Source organism: Mycteria americana, chromosome 14, assembly GCF_035582795.1.
Source record: "Mycteria americana isolate JAX WOST 10 ecotype Jacksonville Zoo and Gardens chromosome 14, USCA_MyAme_1.0, whole genome shotgun sequence".
In the NCBI taxonomy this organism is placed as follows: Eukaryota; Metazoa; Chordata; class Aves; order Ciconiiformes; family Ciconiidae; genus Mycteria; species Mycteria americana.
This window is the reverse complement of record NC_134378.1, coordinates 15,852,242-15,869,359: the sequence shown is the minus strand read 5'-3', so window position 1 is coordinate 15,869,359 and position 17,118 is coordinate 15,852,242. Positions and strand designations below refer to the sequence as shown.

The 17,118-nt window shown below is 45.9% G+C and overlaps 1 protein-coding gene across 1 annotated transcript in view; it reads left to right on the top strand.

Annotated features, from left to right (window-relative positions):
- The window catches only part of NKAIN4 (sodium/potassium transporting ATPase interacting 4), a 51,626-nt gene that overhangs the window by 24,346 nt on the left and 10,162 nt on the right, over positions 1-17,118 (top strand). Inside the window, exons 2-4 of the mRNA XM_075517581.1 lie at positions 1,169-1,306; positions 1,811-1,891; positions 10,568-10,765. Coding sequence (XP_075373696.1) covers positions 1,169-1,306; positions 1,811-1,891; positions 10,568-10,765 — 417 coding nt within the window. The remainder of the gene's footprint in view (positions 1-1,168; positions 1,307-1,810; positions 1,892-10,567; positions 10,766-17,118) is intronic.

Below are 17,118 nucleotides of genomic sequence, written 5' to 3'. Positions count from 1 at the left end.
ACTAGGATCATCCATGGTTAATGTCCAATTAGTAGTTAAATTAATATTAACTACCAATGGTAAATTGTAATTATTTATTTACGTGAAAATAAATATGAAATGCAAGAATGCAGTCCCAGCATACTACTACGATAATTAAACAGACTGTGAAATCTTACCCTGACAGGGAAGTCTCCCGCTGTGCCTCAGCACCAGCGAAGTCGCTGGTCAGTGGGGGGAAGTTGGTTGCACTGCGTTAGTGAAGACAAGCAAAGAGAAGATCTCTCTGCATAAGGCCGGGCACTGGGGAAAAACCTGCAGGAACCGTTTTGCCCCCTCCACTCACTGTTTCACCTATAGACACGATATTTAAAGGCTGTGGGGATGTAAAGGCTAGCGTGCAATTGCATGTGTACTGTGCTCTTTCAGCTGCACGCGTAACACAGCAGTTCAGATCCAGGTGAGCAGTTGTTGCTGATACACAGGTGATGGCTACGGACGAAAAGCACGTCTTTATGCAAATATGATTTGAAAATCAGGCCCAGCACTTCAACAGTAATGGAGTTTTATTTCTGGAACATAGTACTAGCCTTGAACCATGTTATTAGTGCAGGAGAGGAACACAGGCTGTCCTCCTGGAAAACTGATGTGTTTGCAGAATTCCTTTGCTGGGTGGCAGCATTTTCTGTGGGGCAAAGGTGGAGGAGAGAGTTTCCTCCTCTCTCTCACTTTGATGGATGTGTGCTGGAGAGCAGAAACATGAGAGGTGTCAGGAATGATGGAGTGATGCTGAAGGCTCTGACAAATGAGCTCTTGAACGTCCTGCTGCAGCCATTTAGGATGTTACCGTCCCGCTGCTCCCCTCTGCCCTCTGCCAGGGCCAGCTCCCCATCGCAAAGTGCACAGAACAGAGGACATGCCCCCACACAGGCACTGGAGCTCACCGGTCTGCTTTAGCTTAGCCATCGGAGGAGATGGGATGAGTACAAATTGGAAAGGGGGGGGGGGGGGGGGCGCGTGTAGACACATGTTCTGTCCTACTGACCTGGTTCACAGGCAGTAAATTGCTTTGGGAATGGAGTAGCATCTTCAGCTGCTGCAGTGATTTGCTCAGGAAGCATGTCAAAACTTTGAGAATAAACATCATGAGCCCAGAAGCTATAACTCTCCTTTTCCTTCTCTCTTCCAGCTTGCTGCATTAGAGAGGCAAGTGTTTGATTTCCTGGGATACCAGTGGGCCCCTATCCTAGCCAACTTCCTCCACATCATCATCGTTATCCTTGGCCTGTTTGGCACTATTCAATATAGACCTCGCTACATCGTGGTGGTAAGTAATGCCCGTTTTGTTCAGAGCCGTTCAAAGCCTTTCGCAGGCTTGGCACTGGTGCGATATGGCAAGTGGTGAGGACCTGAGTAAAGCCCTTGGGAAATCAGGCATGAGCGTCGTAAACAATTTTAGCAGGAGGTGCTATGCTTAGGAAGACATCGTTCTGTGTGCTGCACTTTTACTGTACTTGCTCCAAACTTGGAAGATATCAGATAATTACTACTGGTACCAAAGTAACACCAAGATACTGCACAACAGACAGGGAGAACTCGATGCTGGACTGGCATGGCAGAAGCTCTTCCACTCCCTCCAAACTTCTGCCCCTGTGTCTCTAATCAGGCAAGGGACCATCTGTGTATGGGAAACAAACAGAGGAAGAGAAAACGATTGCAGTGCCGACTCAGGGCATTTCACTGCCCCCAGCTGCATCACATATATATATAAACTAATTCCAGTGAACTCCTAATGTTTATTGCTTCTTTGTCTCACCCCATTCCCTTCTAGTACGCCATCTGGACTGCAATTTGGGTCACCTGGAACATCTTCATCATCTGCTTCTACTTAGAAGTGGGAGGGCTCTCAAAGGTGAGCAGGAGCTTTATGGGTGAGTGCCCAGGCTTTACGTCCAGGGGGATGGAGCTTGGCAGTGAGGTAAGGGAGGGGGCAGTTAGGGTGAGTGGCAGGGGGCTGTATGGGAGAGGTCCTGCCCTCTTGCCTATGGAGAGGGCTGCCTTACTAGGGGATGGAGGAGTACTGCTTGTTGTATGGTAAAAATGGGGAGCTAATGCTGATTTCTGGAGTCCTTTGCTGGTGAGTGCAGGTGCTGGCTGGAATAAGCCCTGCCCTCATAAGAGGTAAAGTGTATTTGCTTTTTAAAGGTGAGAGCAAGCCTGGCAGCAGAGCCATCCTGAGGGGAGATGGGGTTTGAGGGCTAATTCCCAGCCATGATGCAGAGGTGGCTGAGGAAGGCTATGAGCTAACTAGATTACAGCTGATCCTCCCGTGATCTGATAACACCTTGGGAAGAAGGTGTGTGCCTCGGAGGGGAAGGCTCTCCTGCAGCAGAGAGGTGCTCTCTGCCAGCCTCTCCTAGGGAGAGCTGCAGCAGGGGCTCAGTCTGGCTGGGCTGACTTGAACCAAGGACTTTGCTGTCACTCCATACCTGACCAGTTCTTGGTATCTTTTTTTTTGCCTCCCAGTCCTGCTGAAGACCTAGTGCACTTCAGCAGCAGGGGTTGGTACCTGGTTGTTGCCACACCGGGCAAAATACTTCCCCTTGCATCTTTTGGGAGAGGCTCTTCTCTCTGCTGAACAGAGAACAAACCAGAGGGGTGCTGGGCAGGCTGGCGCATCTCCTCTGGATGTGGCCTCAGAGGTGACGTGTCTTCCCTGTCTTAATTCTTCCTTCTTAAATACGGTGGTAGTTATTAATGGCTCTCGGTCAGGGGTGTTGTGAGTTAATATGTGAAGCTCTTTGAAGACTAGATAAGCTAAGTATTGCTGTCTGCTTAACGAGGGCTGAGTCAGAAATAACAAAAATGGGAGGCAGGCCCTAAATTAAGCCTGAGCTGTAAGCAATGCATTACTAAGTGTTGCTGTAGCTTAGCAGACTCAGAGTGATTATAGGATATAGGTTCATTTTGGAGCACTCTACATCTGGCCTAAATTCCCAGGTCATACATCTAAGTTGCAGTCATAATTGGAACTATGCTATGGGTTTTTTTATCAGGCCTACAGCAAGTCACGAGTGACAGCATAAATACTTTGCAGATAAGAAAATGTAACTTTCTAATTCCTCAATTAATCTCCATTTCCCCTCTCAATTATCTACAGAAACTTTGAGAGAGTTCTTGCCCAAAACAGTGATTGCCTATGGTCTGAAAGCTCAGCCTGAGATGATCTTGGTGTTGGCTGTGACCAACTAAAAAAGAATTTTACGTAACTATTTAAATGCTCCTTTCTGCGGGGGAGATATTGGCTTGATAAACTGCTCCAGGAGCTTCTCTGACAGCCAGTGTTTGCTTCCAGCCAGCTGATTACTTGTGTTTACTAATCCCAACCTGCCCTGCAACACGTCGGGTTCTGTTCTGCAATTCAAATAGCATGGCAAACTCCACTTTATCTCTTACAGAGGAGCTTCATCTCATAACCTTGCTCTGTGCTGTGGCTCGTTTTAGCAAAGCCAGCACACAGAGAACCTTTACTTAGCCTACAAGATGACACTTGTGATTGGGAACTTTTTTATAGAATTGGGCTGCAGTGTAAGTTGTTATCTACTTGGTGGGCTTCCCTCTAGAGCTGCAACGAGAAATTCATGCTGTTAGTTTGGGGGCAATGGGAAAAAAACAACAGAGTATTTGTGCTTGTTTGGCAGGAAAATCCTTTACAGCCTTGCCTCTGTTCTTAATGAGTTACTTTGATTTTAAAAGGCTGTCTTGGAAAGAAAAACTCATGATGCTGCTTTCTTTCTTCCTTCTCCCCTTTAACTGAAGTTATTTGGGTCTTCGTAATGGCAAAACAAAACCTCATTTCCACATGAGAACAAAAGATACACTTGAAACAGGCATTAAGGTTTCTGTAGGACAGCGTGGTGCTTTGCAGGCTGGACTCAAGAGTAGTATTGCTCTCCTGCTGCATCTCTAGAAACCTGAGCCAAAGCCAGCTGACATCTGCAGGGTCTTATTGATCTCTGTAGTCTGGGGATCAGACCCCTGAAGGACACCTGGGCTTGGATGAGTGTTGAACAGGCTCTTGGAGGGGGCAAGGGCAGGGCAGTATCAGCTGGGGGTTTACAGCAGCAGTGCTGCCGAGGAGCAGGTACCTCTGGGTGCCCTCAGGGGCCTTGGGAGGAAGCTGTCCTTCAGTTCCTAATAAGAAATCAAAGCTCATAATTAGCCTGGCAGTAAGCAGGTAGATTGCAAATATTAGAAGAGCTTTGGTGGAGTGAGGCTGATGGAGCTGGTCAGGTAAACGCTAAGTCGTTAACTACTAGACTAAGCATGAATGTGCTGGGGAGTGTTTCAGACAGGGCTGTGTTCCTGGGCAAGTCCTTTAAGGGGCTGATAGCTCTCAGGAGGGTCTTCAGGTGCTGTTTCCTCTGATTCCTAGTGAGCCTGTGGGAGAGAGCTGGGGGAGTGGGAGAGTAGAGTTCCTGCCAGCGCCGTGCTTGCCCCTCTGTATTCCTGACAAGGGCAGCCTGCCAGGGAGATCTCTGTCAGCAGCTAGCTGATTTATAATGACAAAATGCAGAAAGGGCGGTGAGCTAGAAAGAATGGAGTTTGTTAACTTGGTGGCTGGTAATGACAGCCCAGTGCAACTGGGACAGGTGATAACTCAGGTGGGGTGAGAAAGGATCCAAGTGTTTCTGCTGTAACAAGTTTAGGAAAAGCCTGAGGAATTGAGAAAATGGGGAAATGTGCACTTATTGCATGTAATCCTTTGTGCTCGGGTGCCTAGATCTGATTCCACAGCGGTGAGGGAGTACGGGATGTGACAGGGAAGTGCTGTGCAGTACAGGGCTGAGGTGAGGACGGACACTTGTTCTTGTGCCCCCCTTGCTTTGGGTGCCCGGCTGATCTAAAGAACAGAAACCAGGGGCACCAGGGCTGTGGGGTCTGTGAGGTAAGGTCCCATGTCATCCCATAAGCAATTTGGCAAAGGGGTTAAGAGACCATCTCTTCGTTATAAACTCTATGTCATCAGTAGAATATGGGCTGGTAGGTGCATGGCTGTTGAACTGCAATTTGGGGGCTGGCTGTAGGCTTTCTTTTGCCAAGCAATCACTTCTTCACCGACTCTTTCCTCCATTGGGTTGTCTGTCCACCACTTCTCACCCTCTGTTTCCTCCTGTCTTTCACATCATTTCCTAAAGTGCTCTTCCTCCAGCAGTGCTTGCTCTCTCCTGGCCATGGAAAACCTGAGAATGGCTGTCTGGCCAGCCCTGCTCAGGGTAGTTATAGCTACTTACTAACCATCTGCCTCCTAACCACTGGTTATAACTACCCCGAGTTCTTTTTTTCCCAAAGGAAAATGGTCTTTCCTGCTCTATGAATGTATTCTCTACTTCTTGGAAGAGCTAAACTGGCCTGATTTCTATATTTCTTTCCTGTCTTTTTTTTAATCTTGCAATCTTTTTTTTTTTAGTAGGAGTATGAGTGTGAAATACAGCACAGCAGAACTTCATTAGGTGACTAGACACAAATGGATCAGCATAAGTGTCTAAGGAAGCACTTCCCCTGTTGCTGCAAGGGCCTCCTTAAGCTGTAGGCTATGCCAGCTTTCTGTAGCTTTGCCAATGAGCAGGCAAGAGATACAGCAATCTGGATTTGAAGGGTTGCTTCTCAGCACTGGTAGCGAGATGGTGATGTGCCTCCGAGTGGCTTTCGGCAGCGCTGACTTGCTCTGCTCGCAGTTCTGAGCACGCTTGCAGCATCTGGGGGGAACGCAGCCTCTCAAAGTGCTGTACCGCTGCTCCGTGGTGGGGCTCGCAGCCGAATTTCCAGATTGCTGTTCCTCCTGCTCTGGGCTGCTCCTGTTCCACCTCCCTCTTTTCTCGTTGTCCATCTGGCCATTTGGTTAGGCGAGTTGTTGGGAGCTATCTCTGAAGTTTCTAGGCTGTGTTTGAAATAACGCGGTAAGCTTCTCCCTGTCTACTCGAGTGTGAAACGCAGTCCTTCCTGCAACCCCCCAGTCTGAGTTAATAATTAAAATCCTGCTGTTAAGACATACGAGCATCTGTCTGTCCAGCTGCCATGCTGACTGACTGTTCATCATGTACTTGAGAAATACTCAGAGAAGTTTGAGGAATTGGTGTGTATTTCAATGTATTCCTTTGTCTTTTCCCTCTGGAATTATTAATCTTCAAATGGTGAATTTTTTTTTTACCCTTCCTTTATATTCTGTCTTGTCTACCCAGTGCTTTGATCTGAATCCAGAGCCATAGTGGTGGTCTAAATCTCCTCTTGAAATGGAAGCAGCCCTTATTAGTCAAATGGGGGGTTATTTGTATTCCAGAGAATCTGGATGGCATCTTGGGATGACTTTGTACCAGGAGAAAATACTGTGAGGAGGATGGATAAATGCACGTGTGATTACAACTGTCCCTCAACTCATCTGTCCCTCAACTCCACCTAAATTTAGAACCTGGAAGCCTGGGATTGGCCTTTAAATGCCGTGGCATTGTCAGCAAGCCTGCTGAGAGACAATGGAAGTGCTTCTCTGTCTTGGGGTGATACAGCTATTCAGCACACATGACTAAAAGATAAACATTATATTTCCTATTTTGATAAGAAACGTTTCCAACTGAAATGATTCTGCTTTCAAGCTCTGGGGGCTCCCATACAGGGATCAATTTGTTTCCAGAGCCATTATAGTGCTGGCTTGCCTGATAATTAAGGAAATTTGGGGGGAGGTGGTTCAGAAGGCTGTTAACAACAAGAAATAAAACTATCTCTGATAGTGTCCCTTAGGAAATCATTTCAGAAGAGCTTTCAGAAGACTATTTTAGAAAAGGAACACAGCTGGCTCTGTGGGTGTCAGAGGTAGGTGTGAGTTTCCCCATACGACACAGCGGGGTGAGGCTGGGAGCGGAAAATAGATTCTGTAAAATGTAGGTACTACAGTTTTAGTGCTGTTGTCTTCCTTCTCACACTGATGGCAACCGGGTGCCACAACAGTTCAGAGTGATATGTGATTTTTTTGGCTGGCCTTCAACATGCTCCCAAGAAGGAGCTCATATCGCTCTTTGCTCATATTTCTCTTCAGGCTCAAGGTTAAAGAGGAAGCAGTGGCCCTTCAAACAGCAGCCTGTCAAGAATCGGGGGGAGTGCAGTTACGCACCGATCACTCTCTCTCCCTACAGCAGGCCTTGCTTGCTTCTGGGACTCGTTAACATCTTCCAACCTGCACACCACTTTTTGGGAGTATTTCAGTGTGTTTAGACTTCAAATGCATTGCAGAAAGGTTTTGGGAAACGGCTGTTTCTGAAACTTTCTTGCAACTGGTTCTTTTCTCCTGATTTTAGTGTGCTGTTCCTATTTCCTGGTTTCACTTCTCTTCAACCCTCTCCTAGCAAATGAAGCTGGCAAACTGCAGGAGACATCCTGGGATTTTTTTTCCCCAGTCTCCCAGCAAGCACTGAGCAACTGGAGGTCAATTAAGTGATTTTCTTGAATGCTCTTTTATTGTGCCCCATTGGTGCAGGTATCCTCCGAGGACATCCAGCCAGGGACACGGCCAAAGGAATGGCATTGCTCTGGATGTTGAGACCCTTTCATTCATGCTGTCCTCGTGCCCTGCAGTGCTCCAGACAGATGCTCGTTCAGAAAGGTGTCTCTGAACGTGAGGGCATCCATGATCCCAGTGTGCAATCAGTATTCATTTTAAATCTGTGAGATGGATGGCTTGTGTGCAAGGAGTTGTGGTGCTTTTAGAATCCAAATGTGCTCAGTTTTTCCAATCTGTTCTTAACTGAAGTATAATTTTTTTTTTTTTTGCACAGAGCTGGAGCGTGATTGTAGGCAAAAAGCTGTGAGTGCTGTTTAGGACCTACTGTTCCTCCACCTGCCTACCTCCAGCCCAGCACCTCTTCTTCTTTTTCAGGCTTAATTCACAAGCAAGTTCAGCTTCTGCAGCAAAGTTAAGCCAGAGCCAATTCTATAAAGACTGACAAAAGGGAGATTCAAGAAGGAAAGCAGCTTGTTTCTTACTTTGCCAAATACGCATAGATGCCTCTGTAAGGAGTAGAGAAGGCACTGAAGGGGCTCTTTGCATCAGTGAGGCAGAAGGTTTGGGAAGGCACCATCTGTGAGCTGGGAAAGGGAAGCCCTGGGGACCGAGGTTAAGAGTAGATCCTGTGGTGCCCCGTGGAACAGCTTTGTTTCTGTGCTAATTGGGGGAAGCCCCAGGCAAAGAAACAGGAATTGACTCCCTTTTTTTGAGAAAGATGATTCTTTCCCTCCCTAACCAAAGTGGCGAGTGGCTTGTGAGAGAGCGAAGAGCGGAGCGGCTTGGAGGGCTGGCTGTCTCCAGGAGAAAAAGCTTTTGCTGGGGAATATCCATGTGTCTAAAAACATGCAAACCTGGGAGAGAAAGAACAAGCTTTGCAGAAAAGATGCGATTTGGTGGGTATGAGAGATCTGTGGGCCACTGAAGGGCAATGCCCAGCAGAGGGAGCAAGCCAAAGGCTCTTCTGCCAAAATTGTGAGAAGCTGGAAGAGAAAACTGCCTCTAGAAATGTAGACAGCACAGCACTCTGCACTGTGTGCATTATCCTGTAGCTGCCAATCTAATAATTATTCCCCATAGCCTTTAAAATGCAGACAGCTCCCTTTAAACTCCCAACTGTTAATAGAGTTTTCCCTATTGTCTTTGCTATTCAGGCTGCTTTTGCACTGGGGCCATACTTCATCTCCATGCCCTCCTCCGTCTACTGTAAAACACATCCCATCTGTTGTGGTGATTATGTCAGGAGTTTGGCAGCTGTCTTCTTACTTAATTGTCCACATTTCTTAACATGCGCTTCCTGCAGCATATTTTAATAACAGCTCTGCAAACTGTTTTTGAGTATCTGTGGTGGAGTGGAGGGTACCTACACAATGTGTACAGTGGGGGCACTTGCTTCCTATTCACAGGCTTTCTGGCTGCCATTCAAATTTTCTGCTCTTGTAACTCAAGCTTGCCCCTGGACACAGACACGGACACAGAAAAGTGTGTCTGCAGGACTACCTGGCTAGGCTCCCTGTATTGGCAGTGGAGACAAGTCCTGTATCCAGAGGGTAATTCAGAGCAGAAGTCTGGATTAGCTGCCCTGAATCTGTTTTTCCCTCTTGACTCTACAGGGAGACGAGGCAAAGGAGCGGCCACGTGAGGTTTCCCATGTTAGGAAGTGTGAATGCCCCAAGCTCTGACAGCTGCTGTTCTGGGAGCCACTTCTTTCCTACAGGGACTGTGTAGGACCTTGGCATGAGCGGTGTGAAGTAGTATATGGAGAGGTGCTAGAACTTTTAGTAATGGTTAGGTGGGCTGTATATATCCAGTACCTATTTCTAGTCTATAGAGACACATAGATTCTCTGCCTGAGAATTTTATAATCTATCCTTCAGAATAAAACTTCCAACCCCTTGCCTTGTTTTGTGGTCAAAAGGGGTTGTTGATTCTACATCAAAGTGACCTGGGAGGGCTGCTAGGGCACCCAGCACTTAGCGCTCATCTGTGAAGTGATGCAGCCGATCTATTCAGCCCCTTCTGAGTTTGTCTTTTGCCATCTGCAGGGAGGGCTTTGCCATGTCCTGTAAGCTCAGAATCCCAAAGCTCTCCTGAGTACTCCAGTGAGTATCACTCTTGACAACACTTTCCTCGCATTTGACATTTTTAAATGAGCACCTGGTTGCATACCAAACTCCTGCACTACTTGTGTGGCATTTCACTGTGTAACCCCCACCATGGCATTGTTTAAATTATTGAACTAGCAAAGATGAGAAGAGCAAAACAAAAAGCCTCTCTTGGGGTAGAGATGATAAGGGATTGCTGGGGAAGTGTTTGCAAGAAGCTGCAATCATCACCATGAGGTCAGCTCAGCTGGGTAATCTGACCTGAGGCTGACAGTGTGTCAGGTCAACAGAAGATGTAGAAGCACCATATGTGAAGAGTGGGGAAGGAAATCGGACAGAAATGGTAAGGGAACTTGTTAGATGTGTTTGTTAAAAGCTAGGAACAGAGGAAGATCTGCTGGGTTTTGAAACTCGCTTTAGGGTTATGAAGTTCATATTTCTCAGTTATCTGTGTTGATTCCCATGCTGGGAAGAGCATACCCATAACGCATGATTCTGACAGGATGCTTAGTGCTGCCTTGTTTATCTTTTTCTTCTAGATTTGCAAGGTTAATCTCCCAAACCCAAAACTTGAGGGTTCTTTTCTGGGTGCAGGAACCACTAACAAAGTGTTCTTGGGTCTGCAGCCTAGAAACTGTCTGTCTGATTTAGAAGCTGCTCAGTCCTGGTTCTGAAGTGTGCTGCATGATGGTGAAATAGCTTTGTTGGAGTGCTGCAGGACTGCCTCCGAAATGGTTCCCACCACAGAAGCCTGCCTGTGAAATACTTCTAAGGAATATAAAGCCAATGCGTTTTGATCTGTGCTATCATTTCTTGAGGGTGGGGATCTTGGAAACTTAAGTTTTCCATTGATTTTAATATGACCTCCATCTGACAGCATATCGGATGCTCTTATAGTAAATTGAGATATCTTGGCAACTTTTCTCTTTAGGACAGTGAACTCCTGACATTCAACATCTCCCGGCACCAGTCATGGTGGAGTGAAAATGGTCCTGGCTGTGTAAGGAAGGAGGCTTCAATGTCTGGCATCAAAGGGCTGGATAGCCATTCCTACATCTCTGTGATAGGCTGTGCCCTGGAGTATCGGTACATCGAGGTCATGCACAGCTCCTTCCAGATCCTGATCGCGGTGAGTACATCGCTGAGAGCACTGCAGGGTAGCAATTATTGAGGAGATGCTTTTTGGCTTTATTTTTTTCCAGGCACAGAGGCTGGCCCATATTGTCCACCCCATTTTGTATCATCTGACTGCAAAAGCCTCTGTAAATGGCTTTTTGTTTGTTCTCCTGTTCTCTCTTATGAACAATATTGCTTGAAAGAATTGGAAATGGATACCAGCAACCTAACAGCTGAAGTAATGCATCACATGCAACCATACAATAATTAATCATTCTGTATCCCTGTTGGGGTGTGGAAATTCATGTTTTGACAAGGACAGAGACCCTTCTGAAGAAGGATTTCTCTTATTCCACATGACTTTAGTGATGGGTGACAGAACATGTATGTGCACATTTGTTGTGAAGAAATAAATGGGAGAAGATCCTTATCTTCAGAAAATAAAAGAAACTTTAAGGAAGCAGAAAGCAGCATATTTTCTTTCTGCTGACACCTAAGATATATGCGCTAAATGTTTTCATCGACTCTTTCCTCATCAGAGTCTTCCACAGGCTTTTTGAAGTACTCTGCAGTAATTCAATGTCCTTAATGTTCACTGTTAATTAATTTTCTCACTTGTCTGTGAAATTAACTGAAACAAAATGTCCATTGTTCCCGTTACTTCGTCAGTACTCTTGCATTTTCTAGCTGCATTAGAGTTAGCAGCCCCCATCTTTCTAATCAGCTTTGGTTTGTTACTTTGTGGTTAATGGCTTTAAGTACAAACGGAGGTGGACTGGTGAAACATTCACATTTCAGCTTTCAGTTTTGGCTTAGAAAAGAAGGGTAACTTGCCCTGATTAAATGTTAAAGGATAACAAATAGTGAAATTCCAAGCTTCTGCAGTGCCAAGTACTTCTCTGCACGTTTTTGGTCCAACTTTCCACTGTCTTGATGCTGCGTTTCCTATTAGCTGGGATGATGTGTGTGACCCAGTGAACTGCAGGGAGCAGGGACGACTCAGACCCCTTTCTTGCCATGTCACAAGAAAGAGGCAGACAGAGAAGCTCCTGTTTCCTGAGTTGGATGGACTCCCTGGCATGTGTGCTGGCTGTTAATATTTGGTTAGTTCTCCTTCAGGGGAAAATGATCTGCATTAAACTGTCTGAGGGTTGCTTTGATGCATGTGTATGAGAGGCAAACCTATGTATGCAGAAGAATAGAGCCTGTTGCCTTTTATAAAAGGCCGTTAGCTGGAATGGGATGATGCTGCTGAGCTGTGGTGTCCTGGAGTTTGGTGAAACAATTGACAGCCTTTGAAGTCAGAACATCCCAGACTTTTAAGGTGCAGAAGTATGTCACTGTTAGCACCCTTCCTAAATGCCTGAGCTGGCATGAGCCCCTGTGCCCCAGGCACGAGGCTCAGCCAATAAATGGTCCCGAGTTTGTTTGGAATAGACTTTTTTTTTATGGCAGCTTACTAACTTAGGCACATGGCCCTGAGCTGAGTGATCACACCGATATATAGGAGTCTGTGTCTCTGGGAGTGTTTTCTCCTTTGCTTCTTCCCAAAGGCACAGGACAATATTCTCTGTGCATCTGCAAAACACCACAAAGGGCCAGATGGGGAGACAGAGGAGGGAACTACAGGATAAAATAGGATTTAGGTAAATATTTTCTCTCTCCTTCTCCCTGAGATTTAAGTTGCAGTGGATTTTTGAATCCTAAACCCTGGAAATGAGGCTAAAATACTTGTATGCAAGAAAGCCGTATGGGCTGAGCTATGCAGAGTGAACTAAATTTCTCCTTGTCCTGTAACGAAGGTAGAGTGTTGAAGCCCAGGCCTGTAACTGCTGCTGGCTCTGAAATGCTCATACAATTTTGTCATGTAGTGGGAGAAATAAAGCTTTTCCTCTCTGCTTTGCTGAGGTAAGGCAGAAAGCAAGCCTTTTCACTTTCTTGCTCAGACCTTGCCTGAAAACAGTCAGCCTGTTCTCTCCCTTTTTAGTCTCCGAGGGTCAAACTCTTTGAACCCTGCCAGTATCTTTTTCTGTCCTCTTTATCTCATTTTAAGGCAGATTTTATTACAGGCTGCTGTCCTTCCCAGAGCGCCTGGCAGGTACTGTGCTGCAGACAGGCAGGGAGACCAGATCGATAGTACGAAAATCATGACTAGGAACTTGAAGGCTCAGGGGATGCAGCAAGGGACATGACCTAGTTCCCTCCTTGTCTGCCACGCATTTGAGACCAGAATAGTCAGTTCCCTGTTAAGAAGGGCAAGGGGCAGGCAAAACTGTGCTTTCTGTAGTTTTTTGCTTTGCTTAATGGTTTTTAGAAGTTGTGGGGTGGGGGGGGCTGTGTTTGTTTTTGGGGGTTTTGTTCTGGTTTTTTTTGTTTGTTTTTAAATTCCAGATATGGTAGTGTGAAATCCATGTTCTTTAACTATGCAGTACCCAGCTGTGGACACTTTGGTTGTTTTCTGGAAATACCAGTTCCTTGAGACTGTTGAGGAACTGTAGTGCACTGTATTGTGTAGTTGGGGTAAGGCTCACTGAATTCAATTTTGCATGCCAAAGGAGAGAGAAAGCAAACTGAACCCATATGGTGAGCATAGTGCTGGCTGTCATCTTGACTCCTGCTGACTATATTATCCTGCTCCTGGGCATACATTTGAAGATACATAAGGTCTCAGTCTGCTTTTGCTCAGAGCTTGTCTGTACTCCTTGAAGGCAAAAGCAAGTCCTTTAATCTGGAATGCAATCAAACTTGGGCATATCACTCGCCATGTGTGATACAAGTAGCTGTAGGGCCTGGTATGAAAATCTTTCTCAATGCTTTAGCACAGAACACATTGGAGGAAAAAGCTTATTGTAACAACAACTTGAAGTCTGTACTGTTATAGAAATGTCACTGTAAAACTAATCCTACCAACCCAATTAGGAAAGGCAACAGCAACTAGTTTGTCAAGAAAAGAAATCTGCTTTGTTTTTATCTTAGCAAGGATTCATCTTGTATCTCCCCAACTTGCCAGCCAGCAGGGAGAGGAGTGATTTCTGGTTTTGAAATACCTGGCATAGCTCTGGGCTGTCCATATGGTAGTTCTGGGAGTGGGGAGGGTTAGGCTTTTCCTGAGGCTCCATTGAATGGGATGGAAATTGGAAATGTCTTCCCAACCGAGAGAACTATTGCCTGCCTGTCTGCTGTTTTCACTCAGACTGACAGGTTGGAAGGTTCCCAGGAAGGCGGCAATGCAAGCCTTGACAGCAGATGTTATGTGAGGAGCAATGCGCAAGAGATGCTCTGCTGTTGGCAGAAGCTAGATTTTCAGTGGTTGTAATTGCATCCAAAGAATAAAGAAGGTCAAGGAATCAAAGGATTTTGATTGCCTATTTTTGGCTACCTGGTCGCAGTAGCTCTTTCACAAGCTGGCTTTTTGCTTTCTTGTAGCAGAGATCTCTTCACTTTCCCCCTCTTGCACTGATGAGAGCATACACACCTCATTAGCTCTGATTAGAAGTGAAACCTAGAATACATCTGCCCTGCAGGAGGAGACTCTGCACGTATTCTCCGTGGAGAAAAAAACAATGGCAAGTTTTTCTATTAAGAGAAGAGTTGAAGAGCCCAGAACCTTCACTTAGGACAGATGTAGACTAAAGCTAAGATTTTACACAAGCAGCACTGACACCTCCTAAAACTTGCCTTCCCATCCTTCATGTATTTTGCACGCTTGCAGCCAGCTGGTCCCTTTCTGTCGATTTTGCTGTAATTCAGTCTTTCTGGCTCTAGCACTTTAGTTCAATGCTGCTGGTTTGTGAACACTTTTCAACTCCCTATTAAAAAGTTAACTTCAGATGACTGAGGGGCAGAGGGATGTACTTATGTTTTCCTTGTTCCCTTTGGGCACACTTGTCTCTTCCTGTCTTTCCTGCTCTGTTCATTGGCCTGCAGAATGCTTGGGAAATCCCAGCTCCGTCCTCTTTCGTTCAGCAGCATGTGCGTTCCCAGGCTGTCTGACAGGCTGACTGAACACACCTGCCTACAACATGTATTCCTAATAAAAAGCTTAATCGGATACTTCTGCATGTTCAGTACCAGCTTCCTCCAGGCTGCAGAACAAGTAGAGAAACAGCAGCAGAGGCTAAAGCCCAAGAACATTCTTTGGGGAATTAGAGCAATAGCTTAGTGTCATATTACATCACTGATGTTTTCTCTCCTCTTCCACCTTCCCTACGTAATTTGCAAAGATCTAAGAATTATTGCTATTTCCTTGGGATAGTAGAGCTTAAAACCTTCTTTTGTATTGAAAAGGGCAACCACGATGGCACTTTGTGCAAGAGTGAAATGACTTCCAAATTCTTGGCTTCTGTGTTAATTGCTACTAAATGTGGTGATGTTTGGGGGCTTGATACATCTTCATCAAGGATGCAGTCGGAAGGGAACTGTTGGTGTCTCTTGGAGTCTGCTCATCCCACATTGTGGCAGACTCTTCCAGTAAAAAGGACTGGACAATAGGAATAGCATTTCTCCTCTGCAGCTATATTTCATTCATAATTCATGCAGAAGGTGAGACACAGGGAGTCCCAGGAGTTCATTTGGTCCCCGAGGTGATATGTTTAGTTATAGTTTAGGTCAGCCCATATAAAAATGCAATTCATGTTTATGTTGCACATCTCTTCCCTCCTTGCTACTGAAACTCTCCTGTTCTGGCCAGGTCACAAGACTAGCAAAACTTCTTTGAATAAAAAGTGCCATTTAAATAAACAAATTTTTATTGATGAAACTCATGTAAAGAAGGAATGGATTATAAAGTCAATTAAAAGTACATTTTGAACACTAAGCAGGTAATTTTGAAACAAAGCCAGGACATAGAAGAAATAAAAAAGGAAACCCTCCACTCCAATGGAGCTGGAATTAGAGATTTAGGGAAGTTCACTTAATTCACTAGCTGTTGGTTGGTTTGTTTTTCTGAATGCAAAAGGTCACCTTAGTCATAAAAGGAAAAATGTATGGGGTGAGAGGAATGGTGGTTGAGGGTTATGAGGCATTAATTTCTGTGCAAAACAAAATTCCCAAGTCAACCTTACTTCTTGCTTGGTGCTTCTGAACCATGAACAATTTTCAGAGGTTTAACAGGTTCCCCGTGACAGTATAGCTGATAATCGTTCATGCACTCTGCCCATAAACTAGGCAGGTAAGTCATTTTCATTGTCAATACTATCAGGAGTTCCCTGACAGAGATATCACTCTGTGGTTTGTGTGTACATGTTAGAGAGTATATTAACAGTGAATGGATTTAGGGCTGCCACTTTGCATGGTCGTTAACCCAAAGTTCCTACTCTGAGGCATGATGGAAAATCTGGGGAAATAGAAAACCTTCCTACAGTTCCCTGGGAATTAGGGCACACATTCAAGATGCATCTTTCCTGCTTGGATATTTGTGTGTATGTAAATGCATGATTTGACCTTATCTCCTGTAAAATGTAAAAGGCTGGACCTTCAAACTATACAAATGCTAGAGCAAGTACAAAGAATGCGTGTAACCACCGTCCTAATTTGATCCCAGGGCGAGAGCGAACGCACTTCTATCGGAGAGCGGGGTGCGCGGACGGGCGGTTAGACATCCGCTTGAATGCTGGGACGGCTTTAAGCTGAAGCACTCTGGCTTTCCAAGAGTTTTTCTATCTATAAGTGTTTTTCCCTCTCCAAGCGTTCACGGCGTTAGCTACCACAGCCCAGCTGATGAGCGCTAACTGCTGACGTCGCAGCCAAGCCCGCTCATGACGCAAGGCACCGGGGAGCCGCCTCGAGGGCTGCGTCAGCACCACGGCCAGTTCCGGGCCGGGGCCGCACCCTCCCGCCCGGCCGCCAGAACTGCCCCAAGGGCCACAGGCTGCCGGCGGAAGAGACAACTCCCCGGGTCTTCTGTTAGCACAGTACAAGCAATAGAAGAGAAGAAAAACCTCCGATTATTCTCATTTGTTTTGGGGGGTGGGGGTGGGGTCCTTTTGTCTGCCTTTAAAAAGCAATGGTTCTACTCCGAGGCAGTTCGAAGTCAGCAGGTAAAATGAGATTGGCCATTGCACGGGGCTTTGCGGTTACCGTCATGCCCAGAAGGACATATATCTTTTTTTCTGCAGGAAGTCCTCTGTAGCTCATAGAAACTTAGGATGAAGCAGCCCTGGTTTCAAAAATGCACAGCAGGGGAATGAGTGAGTGCACAGAGCTGCTTCCCCTCCACTGAGGTACTGGGACATGCTTCCATCAGGCTCACCCAAGAGGAAAGGAGAGAGCCGGCTTGTCTTTCAGAAGATAATAGAAAATTGTAAAGGAAATACAAGGTTTAGTGATGCTACAAAAACATTCCATTTCCTTCCAACAAGGTGCATT